The sequence below is a fragment of the Tripterygium wilfordii genome, chromosome 22 (assembly GCF_013401445.1).
Source record: "Tripterygium wilfordii isolate XIE 37 chromosome 22, ASM1340144v1, whole genome shotgun sequence".
Taxonomy (NCBI): domain Eukaryota; kingdom Viridiplantae; phylum Streptophyta; class Magnoliopsida; order Celastrales; family Celastraceae; genus Tripterygium; species Tripterygium wilfordii.
This window is the reverse complement of record NC_052253.1, coordinates 4,619,716-4,635,262: the sequence shown is the minus strand read 5'-3', so window position 1 is coordinate 4,635,262 and position 15,547 is coordinate 4,619,716. Positions and strand designations below refer to the sequence as shown.

Sequence of the window (15,547 nt, the reverse complement as noted above, 5' to 3'; positions counted from 1 at the left end):
AAATAGTGTTCATCTTTCTAGAATGGCTTAAGATCTATCTGATTGTGGGAGATAATTATCCTGATGGCTGGCGATCCATCAACCAAATCTCAGCATTATCATCACTTCGTATTTGCCCTTCCATTTATTGCACCTCTATCATGCAAGGAGAAATTTCCATTTGATTGCTAGGAGAGCCTTGACCTATGTAAGCCATTTTTCAGTTTTCCAGATCAAAGCCAAACCCTACGCCACGCCAATGGTACATACACCCTTTCACCATTCATTCATATCTAGAGCAGATGCTCTACACTAAATCTATAGTTCATATTCCTTCCATGGATGATCTGAAAAATTGCAATTCAATTTCTGTGAACGGATCAATACAATCGTTTCTGTGTATTCATGGGTTTTCAGAAAAAAAAAAAGGAAAGAAAAGAAAAAAAGAAAAAAAAAAGGCCCACATGAATCATCTGTCACTTCATTCTTAGCATTATGGACAAACAACAGAGAAGAAAACAAAACATGCTAGCAAAATGAATTAAAGTTACGTGCTAAAATAAGTTGAATATGTTGTTGACAATGAAGGAAATATATCTACAACATTCGCAAACAATTAGACTATCTGGAGGAGCTTCAAATGTCTACTCCCAAAATAAAACTTGAATTTTAGCTTTTTGCCTCATGGATTTCTCAGAGCTGCCAATCTGTTTTCAAGATCATTCATGCTTGAGCTGAAAAGAAATAATCCATGAGTAAGCAACGAAAATATGAATAAAATTTTGATCCTCCATTTTTAACTATTGATGAGCAGAATTTCATTAAGCAAATTGCCTGTAAACAATCCAAAAGTTCATAAAAAAGAGAACCAAAAAGCCTAACAATGGGAAACATAGAAAATTGTTAGCAAAAATCAAATTCCCTTTCTCACCAAGTAGGACTAAGTAGTAGAAAACATGTGCAGCGCTAACATATACACAAGATAGCAAACTTTATTACCCAAAAGAAGAAGGTAGAACACCTAGAAAAGTACCTGCTAACATCCTCTGTAGTCTTTCCTGCAACTCTACCTTTTGGAGCCGAGGACAACTGTGAAAATTCAAAATTAAGTTCGCATAAGCATAAAGGCAAGTGACACAAAATTTGAGAATGCACTCCCACAATACCAACCTGTGAAGCCACATCGACCCCAATTTCATCCAGAACCTGCCAAGAGAATTACAATGGAAAACTTGTCATCAGTTCTTATTCTGGAATCTAATGCTTGGTTAGCCATCTATTCCAGTTTGACCTCTGTGAGATCGTCTAACTATTATCCTTTTTAAGCCTTCCCATTGTATCACAATGAAATCATATGGTTGCTTATGATAATATGAACTTCGTTAGTTTGAACTAGAGCAACAAAATTGAGTGCCAGGATGAAAATCTTAATTAACTTGCTTGAGAAGGTTCATCACATAACCTTCAGTTTTAAAGATAAACATACATAAAAGAACTACACAAGTTGCTGCATTGAAGTTTCATACAAACAAATACCAAAACAAGGCTAAGGAAAGGGGCCCACCTGGTTTGTCAGCCCTTCGGTCTCATCTTCAGCCTCATCATCATCCAAGGCATCATCTATGGCATCTGACATCATCTCAGTCTGCACGAATGAATTTAGACTAATAAGCTCCTCAAACAAGCAATCAAGAAGCTAACATAAATCCTATTCTAAATAAAATATTTCAAACATTAATCTTACAGTCATATCCATCTGTGCTGACTGTTTCTGAAATTCCCTTATAACCTTAGCTTGCTTTGCAGGGGCCATTTGCTGCAAATGGAACATACATGACTTGGTCATCAAAAGCGAGAGGATCATAATTCAAAATAAGAGGTGCTAATCAAGTTCACTCCCAAACTCTTTCCTTATCCTATCATTTGAATATGTAGTCAAAAGAATTTAGACAATGCCTCATCACATCAAGACAGAGGCGCTTCAAGTTAGACTAGTAATCATGTATTACCTTATTCATAGCTGACATTGCTTTACTAGCACCTTTCATACCAACAGCAATCGAAGACTGAGCATGCACTGCCTGCAGAACAGAAGAACCATTTGTCAATAGTACATCACTACTGGATAAAGAAAAGGCAGGCAGGCAGAGAGAAAGTGCAAAAAACACCTGTGTATGAGTGGCTATGCCTCTCATTTGAGCCCGACTACCTTGTAAGTTAGCAATCTGCTGCCTAAGCCTGATTAGTTGCCTGGCTAAAATTTTAGTTGCTGCCTACAATAGGTGCAGAAAAGTACAAATAAGAAAGTAAAACGTTAAAGAAGTTCACTGAACATAAATCAAACTTTCTCAAGACATTTGTACAACACAGTAACAAATCTCCCCAAAAATTTTGAGAACCTGGTCAAATGGACAAACCTCATTTCCTGTCTTAGCGGTTTTCTTTATCTCTGCAACAAGCTTCTTTTCCTGAGATACCAGAAATCATGTTAGATATGAGTATGACGCCCAAATAGAATAATCAATAAAAGAGGATGAAGCTGAAACCCCATCAAATACCTCTAGTTGCAGTGCCCCAATTTCCTTCTCTATACCTGAATTATGTGAAAATCCAGTCAACGTTAAATACAAGATATGTATCCACAAGTGTTTGCTAGTATGTGCATATGTATTATGTACATGTACATGCATTCAACTTCAAAGTTTAACAACTCAAGAAAGAATGACATCAAGATAATACAAGCACAAACGCCTGCTAGCCTTCCATGCACTCCACACACGTTTAACTGTTTTAAGGCATTCACTTTCCTTTTTGTATCTCCTCTCTCTCACTAGTTTCCTCTTTTTACACTCAACTCAGTTCCATGTATCTAGAAAGATTCCAGACATTACAATAATTTTGGTGACTCAATATCATTGACTACCTGTATCATTCAAGCATCGTACATTCCGATCTTCCCCATCCCTAATTATGGAGTAGACCTATTTGATTGATGATACATAGACTAATTTAGACAAAGTAGGCGTTGGCCTCTAAGGCTACAATATAGTAGGGAGGCTCAATATATTTATTATACATGTAATCAATGATGCAGAAGCAACAGACAGCTAAGTTGCAATTTGCCCCAATTACTCATTTTCTTTGACACATTGAGAAATCTGGTTGTGACCTACATTTCTCAAGGATTAGTCCACCATTTATACACCAACAAATGGAAGATATCACAGCAAGCATTACGATCTAAGATCTGACTTCTGAGTCCAGCTAACTGTTTCTAAGAGCTAGAATTCTGCATCGTTTCCTCAAGTATCTCTGCCTTTAACATTCAGCTTTCAAACACCACTCACCTTTCTAGATATCTCAGTATTATAATGCATCCTTCCATTCAATTGGTTTCTTACACATTAACCTACCTTATCCAGCTAACCGTTTTATCGATGAGAAATTAATTTTGTCAGACAACCAGCCAATTCTAAGAGCGCCAACTAAAACCACATTGGGCGAACAAGAGGTAAAAAAATCCAAGAAATAATTGATTCACAAAACCAAAATTAAACCTGATAAATGCTCTGGAGTTAAAACTTTGCATCATCAACAACAATGATGATCATGACTACATCTCAATTTTCTTTCCTTCAATTCAGATGCTAAAAACTAAATTGAACAGAAATACATCCTACCCACCTCTGGTAGCGTTCGCCATTACTCTCTTGCTCTCCCGAAGAGTCTCTGCAATTCCAAGTTACAAGACTTGATCAGAAAACAACACACAATTATGAAGTTTCCACAATTAGAGCTCTCAATAAGCCAACGCAAACACAAAATTTAAAGTGGAAAACACGATCACACAATCAGAACCAAAATTTGATCACGAAACACAAATCTGATCAAACCGAAAAGATATCAAACCTTTGGGGTCGGGTTTCCTGGAGAAGATGTTCATTGTTTCTCGCTCGGAAGAAGGAATTCGTTCCCGCGTTATGCGCAGTACCTGCTGATGCCTGAAACAGCGAGACTTCGTCTTCTTAAAGAAGACAGATTTCTTAAACCTTGCCTCGAACGTGAATCAAACTAGTAGTTCGTGGCTTTTGTCGTAATTATAATAGACACGGGGGGCTCTCTCGTAAATATATGAAAGTAACCTGGCTCGATTATCAAAATTACGTCTCTAGCCCCACGTATTATCTAACCAATTAAAGCAGAGAAAATAAAATGTTTTACCGAATAGGAGATTGAGACGGGTATATTTTTTTTATAAGGTATAAGAATGAGATCATACTTTTTAATGGAGTGTTAGTATAAATATCCGAGCCTTTATCCGAAAGTTTAAGATGTATTATATGAGTTTATAAATAAAATAAAGATAATCTACTAGAGGTATGCTTCCGCTATTTATTTCTACTTCAAGCATCTTCAATATTACTAGTAACAAAATCAAAGAATCAAAACATCCAATTGATTACTATCACATTACTCTGATACCTCACTCTCTCTTTTTGATTATACTATAGTATTTTGATACCTCACTCTCTTTCAAGGTCTAACTGTTATTTTGCATCTATACTTTCTCCCTCCTCTCAGATCATATTTTGCATCCAAAATAGAGGATCATCATCCGGAATGATTGGGCATAAGGCATTTGTATGTGGGTTTTTAAGTCTGCCGTCAAATCCTAGGGCTCAACCTTGGACAATCGGTAGAAACTACCAAGTTGGGGTGCGGTAGGGGCAAAGGGGATTTTCGATGGAGCAGTGACCGTAAAGAACATCAATGACGAAAAGCACTCTACTAGGCTGACATTGAGAGACGAAAGTTGAGAAAGCGAATGGGATCATATTTTGCATCCAAGATAGAAGATCGCCATTTTCCGTTACCATGTTGTTACTGCGATAGAGACATGCTTTTGTAGTTGGGAGAGCAAAATAACAATTACATCATTTTGTTCTCCATTTGCTTCTCCCCATTTTTTATGCTCTTAGGGTCCAACTAACATCAACTCATTTCCGCTTCCTACTCTCCTATATTCTCCTCACTATAACTCCTCATAGATTTCATTTTTGAACTCCAATAGCCAGTTATTGTTTTACATGCTGCAAGTTTATGTAGTTTGATCATTTCGACTTGACTTTAATGGTCAATTTCTCTAGCTTCATGCTTAGGATAGAAACAGCATTATATTTTATGGTTGATTAACCACAGCTGACAATTAATAACTCGCTTAATTTGCATCATGACAATGATTAAAGACAAATGGTTCTCCACATTTGTGCAAGCACTGACGGCTATCAGTTCAAAGGAAAAGTTGCATGATGCTGAATACTTGACAAGTCTTCCAAAACTGGCACAGGTTATACTAATGAAAAAGAAAACCCCAAACAATTGAAATATATCCCACAATGCCAAACACTGGGAAAAAAAAAATATAGGCTAAAACTTGAGCTGGGGATCGATTAATGAAAAGAAAACCAACTTTAGGCTGCCTCCTTTTTGAGTTTGGCAAGCTCCTGACTGATAATTCCACCTTTCTGCAAAAGCAAAAAATTTTAACGCATTGAGCTGCTGGTAACGGAACCCTTTAATGTTCAGAGAAAGACAAAAGAAAGGATTGGGCAGCGATGCTCAACCATGAATGACTGATTTCTAAATCCTGAAAGGAACTTACGAATTTCTTATAGGACTCAATTAAACAGCTCAGTTCCGTAAGAATAAGAGCTGGCACATTAATGAAGAACGGGAAATAAATGAAAAGATTCAGAATTGCTAACCTTGATCTTCGCCAACATAATCTTGAACCTATCAAAATCATTGAGTGCAGCCCTTCTCTTCTGCACAATCAGCTTCCTGCCCCACGAACTATTTTCCCATTTGTTCTTCACATCTGCCATTGTGGAGGAAAACAAATGAATTTCTTGGAACAAGAAAGAATGGGAGAAAAATTGTTCTTCGAACATTCCAGTGATAGAAAGCTACCAGCTTTTTCCATGGCTTCAATCAGGGTCTTCTTTTTAGGAACCCTTTTGATGTCAATCGTTATATCAGTCAGTGATAGTCTCTTGAAGTTCATCTGACTCCTCACCATGTCAGGGGCATCAGCAAGAGCCTATACCACATAAAGCAAAGATACAATGATCAATTGTTTGCATGAGCTAGTCCACACCACATTTATAGTCTAATGTCTTATATCACATCACATGACCAAACGAAAAATAATGCAAAAGCATTACAAATATAACTTAGCATTCCTGGATGAGAGAGGCATTAAAGCCAAACAACAGGTACTAACCCCTATCAACCCTCTTATCATATACAAGCTTATTGTATATAGATCACTACTAAGAAACAAGGAGACCCAAGACAACCAATAAACATCCCTTCTAATTTTGAAATAACTGTTTTTAACAGATATTTCCCATTCATAAATAACCAAAACACAGTCAAAAAATGATTTGATTATGTATGTCCCATGGCAAAGCCCAATAGTAACAGCAGTAATGCTGCTCCACAAAGCAATGGAATATGAGACCAGTCATCAATGGAGGAACTTTCAAGAGAAGATCTTCAACATTGATGGACATTGATATGCGACATTTATCTCACAATATGCAAACACAATTCGTTTGCTCCAGTTTAGTTGGGGTTTTTTGAGAACCCTGTCATCGAAAGAAGCCAACGATAGGAGCAAAAACATACTGCAAAACAATGTGCTCAAAATTCTAGCTATCCCTCTCGATTGTCTCAAATAAAGAAGCATGAAAAATAAAGCCATATACTTCATGGTCATCTCCGACAGCTTCCAACAAGAGTGAAATAGTTATTCAGACCTTCCATTACACTAACGAAGCATGGAACTAGGACTAATGGTTATTCATATGAAAGTAAGATATTCAAACACAAACGTATCGATATACCCTGTTTTGATCGAGAACATCGACGATCACAACCAGCTTCCCATAGTCTTTCCCGTAGTTGACAAGAGCCACCCTCCCAATCTCCACGTACCGCTTGAACGGCTGCAAATTCAAACATATAAATTACAGTACTCGAAATACATAATAATTTAAGAATTTCAAATAAAAAAGCAAGATGAAGATTCGTTCTCTGTTTGTTTCGCAGGAAAAGTGCACATAAGTTTCGGGAATGCTCTCACCATCTTCGAAGATCTGCGACCGGCTCGGTGGTGGAGGGTGGGGATTATTTGAGTGACGCACCGGAGCAAATTAGGGTTTCTACTGTCAAAAAATACTATGAGGGCTTCCTAGCTATCATCCGGTGCGCGCAAGTCTATGTGGAGCTGACGTCGTGGCATATTTTCTGTGGCCGTGTTTGTTTAATCATATATTTATTTTGGTATTAGTGAAAAATCATTTTTAAGAAAAATATATAATTAGAATAGTGTTTTTGAATTGGGCATTGCGATTTATTTGATATTTGGAAATGTGGGCAAATACATGCAATATATAAAAAAAATTTTGAAACAAGGATTTGGGAAGGGGTAAAATTTGAACTCATGATTTGATGAGTGGATGATCTTTTACATGTAATATGATTGTCGTTTAATCAACGACTCACTTGTCAATATATAGATTCTTTGTTAAACATGAATACTGTAGTTTTGCATTTATTAGATAGAGTGTGTTTATCAATTTATGTAATCATATTAAAAAAAAAACTCATAATTTAAATATATATTTTCTGTATTTTGCGTGCTGAAAATATCTACAATAACCCGAATATTAAGCAATAAGAGATGCCCGTTAAAAGCAGAAAGGAATTTTCAATTTTGCTTCTTTCTCAGTGCTTCTCCGCTTTCATCTCTCCGCAAATATAAAAAGCTTCTCGTATTCTTCTCATTTGATATATTCCGACTCCATAGAAGCTCTGCCGCATCGTAATTGACCGTATCCGCCATTCATTGTGAAATTAGAGATAAGACATTTGAATTAATGATCTGTGTCTAGACAAGGTATGGGTTTAATTCCTTTTATGCATTTCTTTGTCTCAAATGGAGCTTGTTGGGTTTGATTTGAATGTGAATTAGCGGAAATTTGGTCAATGTCTGATATGGCGTAAGAAAATATTTGATTAACTAACTGAACTATTGAAAGACAATTTGATTTGATTTCGAATTGTGAGAACACTCATTTGGTCAGATGATATTCGGATTTTCTTGTAGATAGAGAATTCAGAGTTTGAGATAATGTTATGATGCCCGTGATAGCTGTTCTCTTCCCGCCAATGGCATATTCAACAATGTTTGCTTGATGGGCAGTGACTATTTTGCCGATATTTGATTGTTGATTGCAGGGCTATGGGAGGCATTCTTATGAGGAAATCCGGGGCTGATGAGCTAGAGGCGTTCTATCCAATTAGACCGGAATGTACAGCTGATGTCCCTAAGCCCCGTTTTAAGCCTCGGGTGAGAAACCCACTTTTTCTTTCATGTAAATTCTCTTATGTACTACTGAGAAATTATCATCATTTCATTCTTCTTTATGATGCATGTTCATTGCTGCTGAGATGAATTTTGCAAATTCAGAGCACCATTTTTTTTTCAATGTGCCAATGTCGAAGTGTGTTGGCCTGAAACATTTTACTAGTTATTCTAGATTTCTTATAATTTATTGTTGTGTCTAAAAGATGTTCAGCACTTTGCAGATAGGAGGTATGAGGATCTATTTGCCGGTTCAATGGTTGAGTTCATCAATCATGCACTTGCAATATTCTTCGGCTTTTTTGCCCACTTACCTGCTTAGTGTGTCAGATTGTTTTATAAATGAGCAACAGTTGTTGGGTTTAAAATTATCTATTTTTACAGGCTGGTAAAACTCTTAGCGCAAGAAGATGGCATGCCGGATTCTCTGAAGATGGTCATTTGGATATTGCAAAAGTGCTTCGACGGATTCAACGAGGGGTATTCTTATATCTTGTATAATTGCTTTGAACATTGAATCTTACAATATGGATCACTCAGACATGGTCGCTAGCTTGATTGTGTGTCCATATCTGTTATATGCATGTACAGCACAGGTACAACCTATATACTGTAAGAGTGCATGACTGCATGTCATTGTTTTGGCAACTTGAATGCAAAATTATTTGTTTAATAATTTTCTTGGCTTGTCATGACAGGGTGTTCATCCTGCCATCAAAGGTGTAGTCTGGGAATTTCTGTTGGGCTGCTTTGACCCCAACAGCACTTTTGAGGAACGGAATCAGCTCAGGCAACGAAGGAGGTAAGACTTTCCTTAATATTTTGTTTCATTTAGTTAAGGTATTCAGAAATTTTCATTTTTTAGATATTTCCATGCAGTATATTTAACTGCTCCATTGTTGCTTCTTGCACCGCAACCATCTCCACACTCTCTCTTTCTCTATCTCTGTCATAGGCACATTGAACATAGTTAATTAATCACATTGATCATCTTAGGGAGCAGTATAGCATGTGGAAAGCTGAATGTCAGAACATGGTTCCAGTTATTGGTAGTAGAAAGTTTATTACAGCGCCTATCATCACTGGTGATGGCCAACCAATATTAACCAGCAATCATGGGGAGCAAGTAAATTGTGGCTTTTCTGACAAAAAGGCAATTCAGTGGATGCTTTTGTTGCATCAAATTGGTACGTATTTAAAGCATGGTTCATTCCCAAATGATGATTTTTTTTTTCTATTGGCTTTTAAGGTAAATGCCTTCTTGCACAATACTGAGTATGTTTTGAGTTCATAACTTACAACTACTCGTGAATTGACATTCTGTGAATGAATTGAAGATGTATGAGATTCCAATTTGATTATATTTTGAAAGAATGACTTGGGCGAGAGGTTGTCACTGCTGTGGTGCTTAAAACAGCCCACTATAGTGAGAATGCCAAAATGAAGTTCACTAGTAAGTAGTAACACATGCTGTACTCGCACTTTTGTAACCTGCATGCTTCCTTTACGATTGTCACGTAAACTTCTTGAGGTGTTTAATTGGCTGTCCCTTAACGTGAATGGGTAAAATTTGGGCTGTAGGTTTGGATGTTGCGCGCACAGATCGAGCACTTGTCTTTTATGAAAGTGAAGCTAATCAGGCAAAACTTTGGGATATTCTTTCAGTTTATGCATGGATGGATAATGATATTGGTTATGTTCAAGGTGAATTACAAGGGAACTCACTATTTTGTGTCAAGCATATATTATTATATTTTTGTGTCCGGGAGTTCAATATGGAATTTTTTATTGCAGGAATGAATGACATTTGCTCTCCGATGGTTATTCTTCTTGAAAATGAAGCTGATGCATTTTGGTGTTTTGAACGTGCAATGCGAAGACTGGTATGCTTAAATTACAAAGACGTAGTTGTTGCAATAATTAGCAAATTAAAGAATTTCCTACAACCTTTGTTGGTCAATTTTTCTGTAGGATTAACTTTATATTAGTGATTGCTCACAAGGCCAATAAAATTGCATCAATGTTTGGCTAATAGCAAAGTTATTACTCTGCACTTTTGCATAATGCCTATGTTTTCTCTTGATTGAATAGTTTAGTATAATTCTCCAATTATTTTTGTTTTTCTAAAACGTTAAATATTAATTTTTTTTTTAAAGAAAACATGTTGCCATTTAGCTGGGAGTGAGGCTTTGCTGATTATGACCACCCTGCATTGCTTAAGAGACCAAATTGATAAAAATATGACAGTTTTGCGGATACTAAATCCAGTGCTAAATGAATTGCATGACAGTTGTTCAAAAAAATATGTATAGAAAATAGAAAGACGTTTTGCAGGAGCTCAGTTTCATTATTAGAGATACACATCAAGTCAAGATGTTTATGTCTGCATGATTAATCATTTTTACTTTCTACTAAGTTTGCTAGTGCAATTGGAAACACAGTTCGCTATTGTCGTTGTTATTCTCATTGAAAGGATACATATAGATCAAGTCTGCCCTATGTTAATGGTGAGAAGAATCAAAATACTTCTTTTGACTGGTTGGATATTTGTTGGTTTTCTGAGTAATGCATGACAATGCACTTCCCCATATGGCCAACCACATTCCCACACCTTCCCTAGGTGCAGCCATGCAAGGGTTACTGAATGCCAAGAATCATCTGTTGCATTTATTGAAGCATTAAAATGGTGCCCAATCTCTTAAATATTATATCACTGCTACTTCATTGGTATATTTTACATCACCTTTTCTCGTGTATTTGTAATTTACACAGTACAACTCATTATCATGCTTGTCTTCCAAAAACAGAGAGAAAACTTTAGGTGCACGGCGCGTTCTATGGGGGTTCAGACTCAGCTGAATACACTGTCACAAATAATTAAAACTGTTGATCCTAAGCTTCATCAACACCTTGGTATGTTTCCTTCCCTATTCTTTAATATATGTATTTTTTGATTGGTTATAGTATACTTGCTTTTTATTGCTGGTGCCAAGGCCTATTTTGTTTACTTGTTTGCATCTGATAACTTCTGCCATGTGAGGAATGTGTTAAAAAAAGGTTAAATTATGAATTCTAACAAAGAAAACCAGGTGATGCTACATTCAGATGTGGTTACCCTACTGGATTATTTCCTTCTCGTCTCCTTGTCAAAAGAATATCAAGTAATCAACAATTATAACACTGTACAGGAAGATCAAATCAATGCTGTGCATATGTAAGTTTACGTATGGGGTCCTGGTTAACTAAACATATTTTTCTTTCACTTGGCAGAGGATCTAGATGGTGGGGAATATTTATTTGCGTTTCGCATGTTGATGGTGCTCTTCCGAAGAGAGTTCTCCTTTGTGGATGCTTTATACCTATGGGAGGTAAAAGACAATCATTTAAGTTTTATGAATCGGTTGTGTTTTGTAGATGGAAAGCCAATCTTTTCCAGAATTTTCCCAGAGCATGAAGTTGTTTCATATAAAATGTTATCCGTTTTGTAATTAAGCTGGTTTTAAACGGTAAGATAGATTGGTTTCAGCTGATGTGGGCCATGGAGTACAACCCAAACATTTGTTCGTTATATGAGGGGTCTAGTGCTACTACAGGTGCATCTCAATTAAATGAGAAGCAGCTAAAGCAGTGTGGCAAATTTGAGAGGAAAAATGTAAAGACTGGGCAAGGGGACCAACAGAGCGCATTTGCTGTTTTTCTTGCTGCAAGTGTTCTTGAGATGAAAAACAAGCGACTTTTAAGGGAAGCTAAGGGCCTAGATGACATCGTCCAGGTCATCTCTATTTCCCTCTTCTGATAGCTCACTAGTGCACATGCTCATGCATATACGATACATAGTTCATTTGCAATTCGTCTTAATAGTGACACTGTCTCAGATATTGGGTGACACTACTGGAAGTCTGGATGCTAAGAAGGCATGCCATGGTGCATTAAAAGTTCATAAGAAGTACTTGAGTAAGGTAGCCACCATTCATTTGTCTTCTAATGCTTAGAAACTTATGCTGCCCTTCTCTCACGCACGTGGCGCTCATCTATAACTTTGAAAAATGCTTCAAGTTCTTCAAATTTTCAATCTCTCAGGGATTTTGTTTGCTTTCACCAATTTCCATTTCCATTATTTATTTTTTTCCAATCTTTACCACTAGGATAAATACAAGTATACAAATAATTTACTGGTTGTTTCTGGATGCAGATGAAGCAGTCATAGACAACAGTTCGGAGCATCAGTTTGTGAGTCGTGATGCCAATTTTGTGTCCGGTGATCATTGGCATTAGCAATAGGAGCTGCATGGGGAGGGCTTTACGATGTTTTCCTGGTAAATTATTTTCTCAGTTGCATTGAACGATACACCGTGCATCTGCAGTGATCTCTCTCTCCATCTCTCCCATCCTCTCTTGCTGTAACTGCCTGCCAATATATTTTCTGATTGAGAAATAAAAAGCTTCTGTACAAGACATTTAAGACTTTGCCATCTCTTGCAGCTTTATGAGCTTCAGCTGTTTCTGGTAGATTTTTACATACTATGGTGCCTGCTGGAATCAATCCAACATCTCCAGAATCCAACATCTCCAGTCTCCAGAGATTAAAATGATAAGGGCATGAGTCTGCATGTAAATTATGCCTTGTGTTTTCTATTACCCTTAACTCACTGTTAACTCATTTGTGAAAAATTTTCACTTCATTACTACAACAGTTTTCTTTTCTAAAAAGAGAGAGCCATATGTATGTATCTGTTGTTCATTACTAAGACTTGTAGGCAATTCTTTCATTAATTGTAATTATAATTATGGGTGGTGAGCCAAACCCCAAACTACCCTTTTTGATTAATTTTGAGATTAGAGAGAATACCGATATAACAACAACTTATCTAGGATCATGCGGTAATTCCATATATAAGGATATACCTGTACAACTTTTTTTTTTTACCACTTACAAGTGAATTTCTCTTTTTTATTAAAGGAGAAGTGTCACAGAAGCTCATGGATTTTGAAAAATGGGTCATTTGATTTTGAGCCCTCTTTTCTTTTTTTTTGGATCATTGAAGCCCTCTACATGCAAGAATGGGGCTTAACCCCTCAATTTTGTCATGTGATTTCAATTGTCTTCAAATAAAATATTAAAGATAATTAGAATTCATATTAACTACTAAAACTCTTAATAATTCTATAACAAATAGACTTCTAATTCTATAGCAAATGGACTTCTAATAAGTAAAGAAGAATAATTAAACTCTCTCCTAATAATAATAAAGAAACTACTAATCTTGTCCTACATCACAATGTTTCAATAAATTGATTTTTCCACATTATCTATAAATTTGCACAAGAGCTAAAGGCCAAGGCAAATGATTATCTCATTAAAAAAATAATTTTTTCAACCTTCACCACACCATATATTTAGGAGTAAGGAAAATAAAATGATTTTAAAATTAATTCACTAGTTACAAAAAAATTTAAACATCAATATATTAATTAAAGTAAAATAATCAAAAATTAAAAAAAAAAATTAAAATTCACGAGTATATCAAAATTGCTTGCTTCACAAGCAAAAGTCGAGTCGAGTCGAGTGTATATATATTGGACAAAGGTTTCCTTTTTTTTTTTGTAAGGTTTCTAATTCTACAAAGCTTTCCTTAGTATTGTTGTCAATGGAGTCTGTCGGCGGACGTTTTCACTGTGAGTGGGAGCGAGGTGCTCTCATCGGCAAAGGTGCTTTCGGCTCTGCTTTCTTCGCTCATCCCAAGCCTTCATCGTCATCGTCTCGCCTTCTTCCTCCTGTGTTCGTCAAATCTGCTGAGATTTTGTCTTCTGCGACACTAGAGAACGATCATGAAGACAAGAAGGAAGAGAAGCATGTTGATGAGGATGGCTTTGACAGGACTGAGGAAGAAGAAGAAAAGGTTGAGAATGGTTGTGAAGAAGAACTGGATGGCGAGAATCAAAAAGTGGCCGAGATTGGCTGCCGAGTAGAAGAAGTCCCTGAGGAATTAGAAGAGGCTGAGAATGGCTGTGAAGAAGAAGAAGAAGAAGAGGATCCTGAGGAAGAAGAGCTCTTTGATAGTGAGGAAGAAGAAGAAGAGATTGAGAATGGCTGTGAAGAAGAGCCTGAGAATGGCAGATTCTTTGACTTTAGGGCTGAATGTTCAGATTCCCTATTTGGTAGTGAGGAAGAAGAAGAGATTGAGAATGGCTGTGAAGAAGAACTAGATAGCGAGAATCAAAAAGTGCACAAGATTGGCTGCGAAATAGAAGAAGATCCTGAGGAATTAGAAGAGGCTGAGAATGGCTATGAAGAAGAAGAAGAAGAAGAAGAAGAAGAAGAGAATCCTGAGGAAGAAGAGTTCTTTGGTAGTGAGGAAGAGGAGGAAGAAGAAGAAATTGAGAAAGGCTGTGAAGAACCTGAGGAAGAAGAGCATGAGAATGGAAGATTCTTCGACTTTCGGGCTGAATGTTCATATTCCCTATTTGGTAGTGAGGAAGAAGAAGAGATTGAGAATGGTTGTGAAGAAGAACTGCATAACGAGAATCAAAAAGTGGCGGAGAATGGCTGCGAAGTAGAAGAAGAAGATCCTGAGGAAGAAGTCGGTTCATCTTATATGTTTGAGGATGATTGGAGTTTTATTCCCAAGGAGGAATCAATGTTGGTGCCACGTTCATTGTCCAAGAATGACATGACACTTCCTGCCAGCAAGAGAAGAAAGATTTTGTCACTTGAATCCTATTACTGGTGATGACCTTACATTCAGGACAGTAGCTCCCACCATTGCAACTGGACTATAACACAGATGAGATGCTATGATGCACATATCAATATCACTTTTCTGTTCCTGGTACATGTATTCTTGGCTAACTGTTGCAAAGATGAGCATAAATTCATTATAATTATCTCTTGAAATTTGACTGATAAATAGTCCTTGATACAGTTATTCATATTTTAATTGAAGAATGTAAAAATTTTTTTTGCCTCATATGGCTTCCAAGTGTAATTAATCATTTTATAAATGAGAATGATATCAACCTCTTTTTTATGTAAATGATCAGTTTGTTAGTTATGCACCCTCAATTTAGAAACTTGAAGATAATATTTTAGCCTGGCAATAAAAAGTAATATGATATGCAGCTTTTTAGCAAAGATTT

General features: G+C 36.6%; 4 protein-coding genes across 5 annotated transcripts; 2 read left to right on the top strand and 2 right to left on the bottom strand.

The window, feature by feature from the left end:
• Positions 1-444: 444 nt before the first annotated feature.
• Positions 445-4,059, bottom strand: LOC119990788 (vacuolar protein sorting-associated protein 2 homolog 3-like). Its single transcript, XM_038836883.1, has 11 exons — positions 3,889-4,059; positions 3,664-3,708; positions 2,538-2,572; positions 2,397-2,447; positions 2,148-2,252; positions 1,989-2,060; positions 1,724-1,795; positions 1,544-1,624; positions 1,150-1,185; positions 1,013-1,068; positions 445-713 (listed from the first exon to the last, which is right to left on the bottom strand). The coding sequence occupies exons 1-11, from the start codon at positions 3,920-3,922 to the stop codon at positions 662-664; spliced, it is 639 nt and encodes a 212-aa protein (XP_038692811.1). The 5' UTR covers positions 3,923-4,059; the 3' UTR covers positions 445-661.
• A 1,129-nt stretch (positions 4,060-5,188) lies between these two features.
• LOC119991902 (60S ribosomal protein L14-1) lies at positions 5,189-7,277 on the bottom strand. Its single transcript, XM_038838441.1, has 5 exons — positions 7,127-7,277; positions 6,888-6,989; positions 5,950-6,079; positions 5,745-5,857; positions 5,189-5,504 (listed from the first exon to the last, which is right to left on the bottom strand). The coding sequence occupies exons 1-5, from the start codon at positions 7,127-7,129 to the stop codon at positions 5,451-5,453; spliced, it is 402 nt and encodes a 133-aa protein (XP_038694369.1). The 5' UTR covers positions 7,130-7,277; the 3' UTR covers positions 5,189-5,450.
• Positions 7,278-7,731: 454 nt separating this feature from the next.
• On the top strand, positions 7,732-13,140 carry LOC119990816 (TBC1 domain family member 15-like). Of its 2 annotated transcripts, XM_038836935.1 has the most exons (13): positions 7,734-7,942; positions 8,284-8,395; positions 8,795-8,890; positions 9,109-9,212; positions 9,407-9,597; positions 9,992-10,114; positions 10,205-10,293; positions 11,218-11,323; positions 11,681-11,778; positions 11,937-12,182; positions 12,286-12,369; positions 12,603-12,726; positions 12,893-13,140. In XM_038836935.1, exons 2-12 carry the CDS (start codon positions 8,288-8,290, stop codon positions 12,615-12,617), a joined length of 1,260 nt encoding a protein of 419 aa, XP_038692863.1. In that variant the 5' UTR covers positions 7,734-7,942; positions 8,284-8,287; the 3' UTR covers positions 12,618-12,726; positions 12,893-13,140. The 2 variants fall into 2 exon arrangements, with proteins under 2 accessions (XP_038692864.1, XP_038692863.1); XM_038836936.1 differs by lacking the exons at positions 12,286-12,369; positions 12,603-12,726; positions 12,893-13,140 and having other exon boundaries at positions 7,732-7,942; positions 11,926-12,067.
• A 918-nt stretch (positions 13,141-14,058) lies between these two features.
• Positions 14,059-15,141, top strand: LOC119991412 (cilia- and flagella-associated protein 251-like). The gene has a single exon (XM_038837769.1). It carries the CDS (start codon positions 14,059-14,061, stop codon positions 15,139-15,141), a length of 1,083 nt encoding a protein of 360 aa, XP_038693697.1.
• Positions 15,142-15,547: the final 406 nt, after the last annotated feature.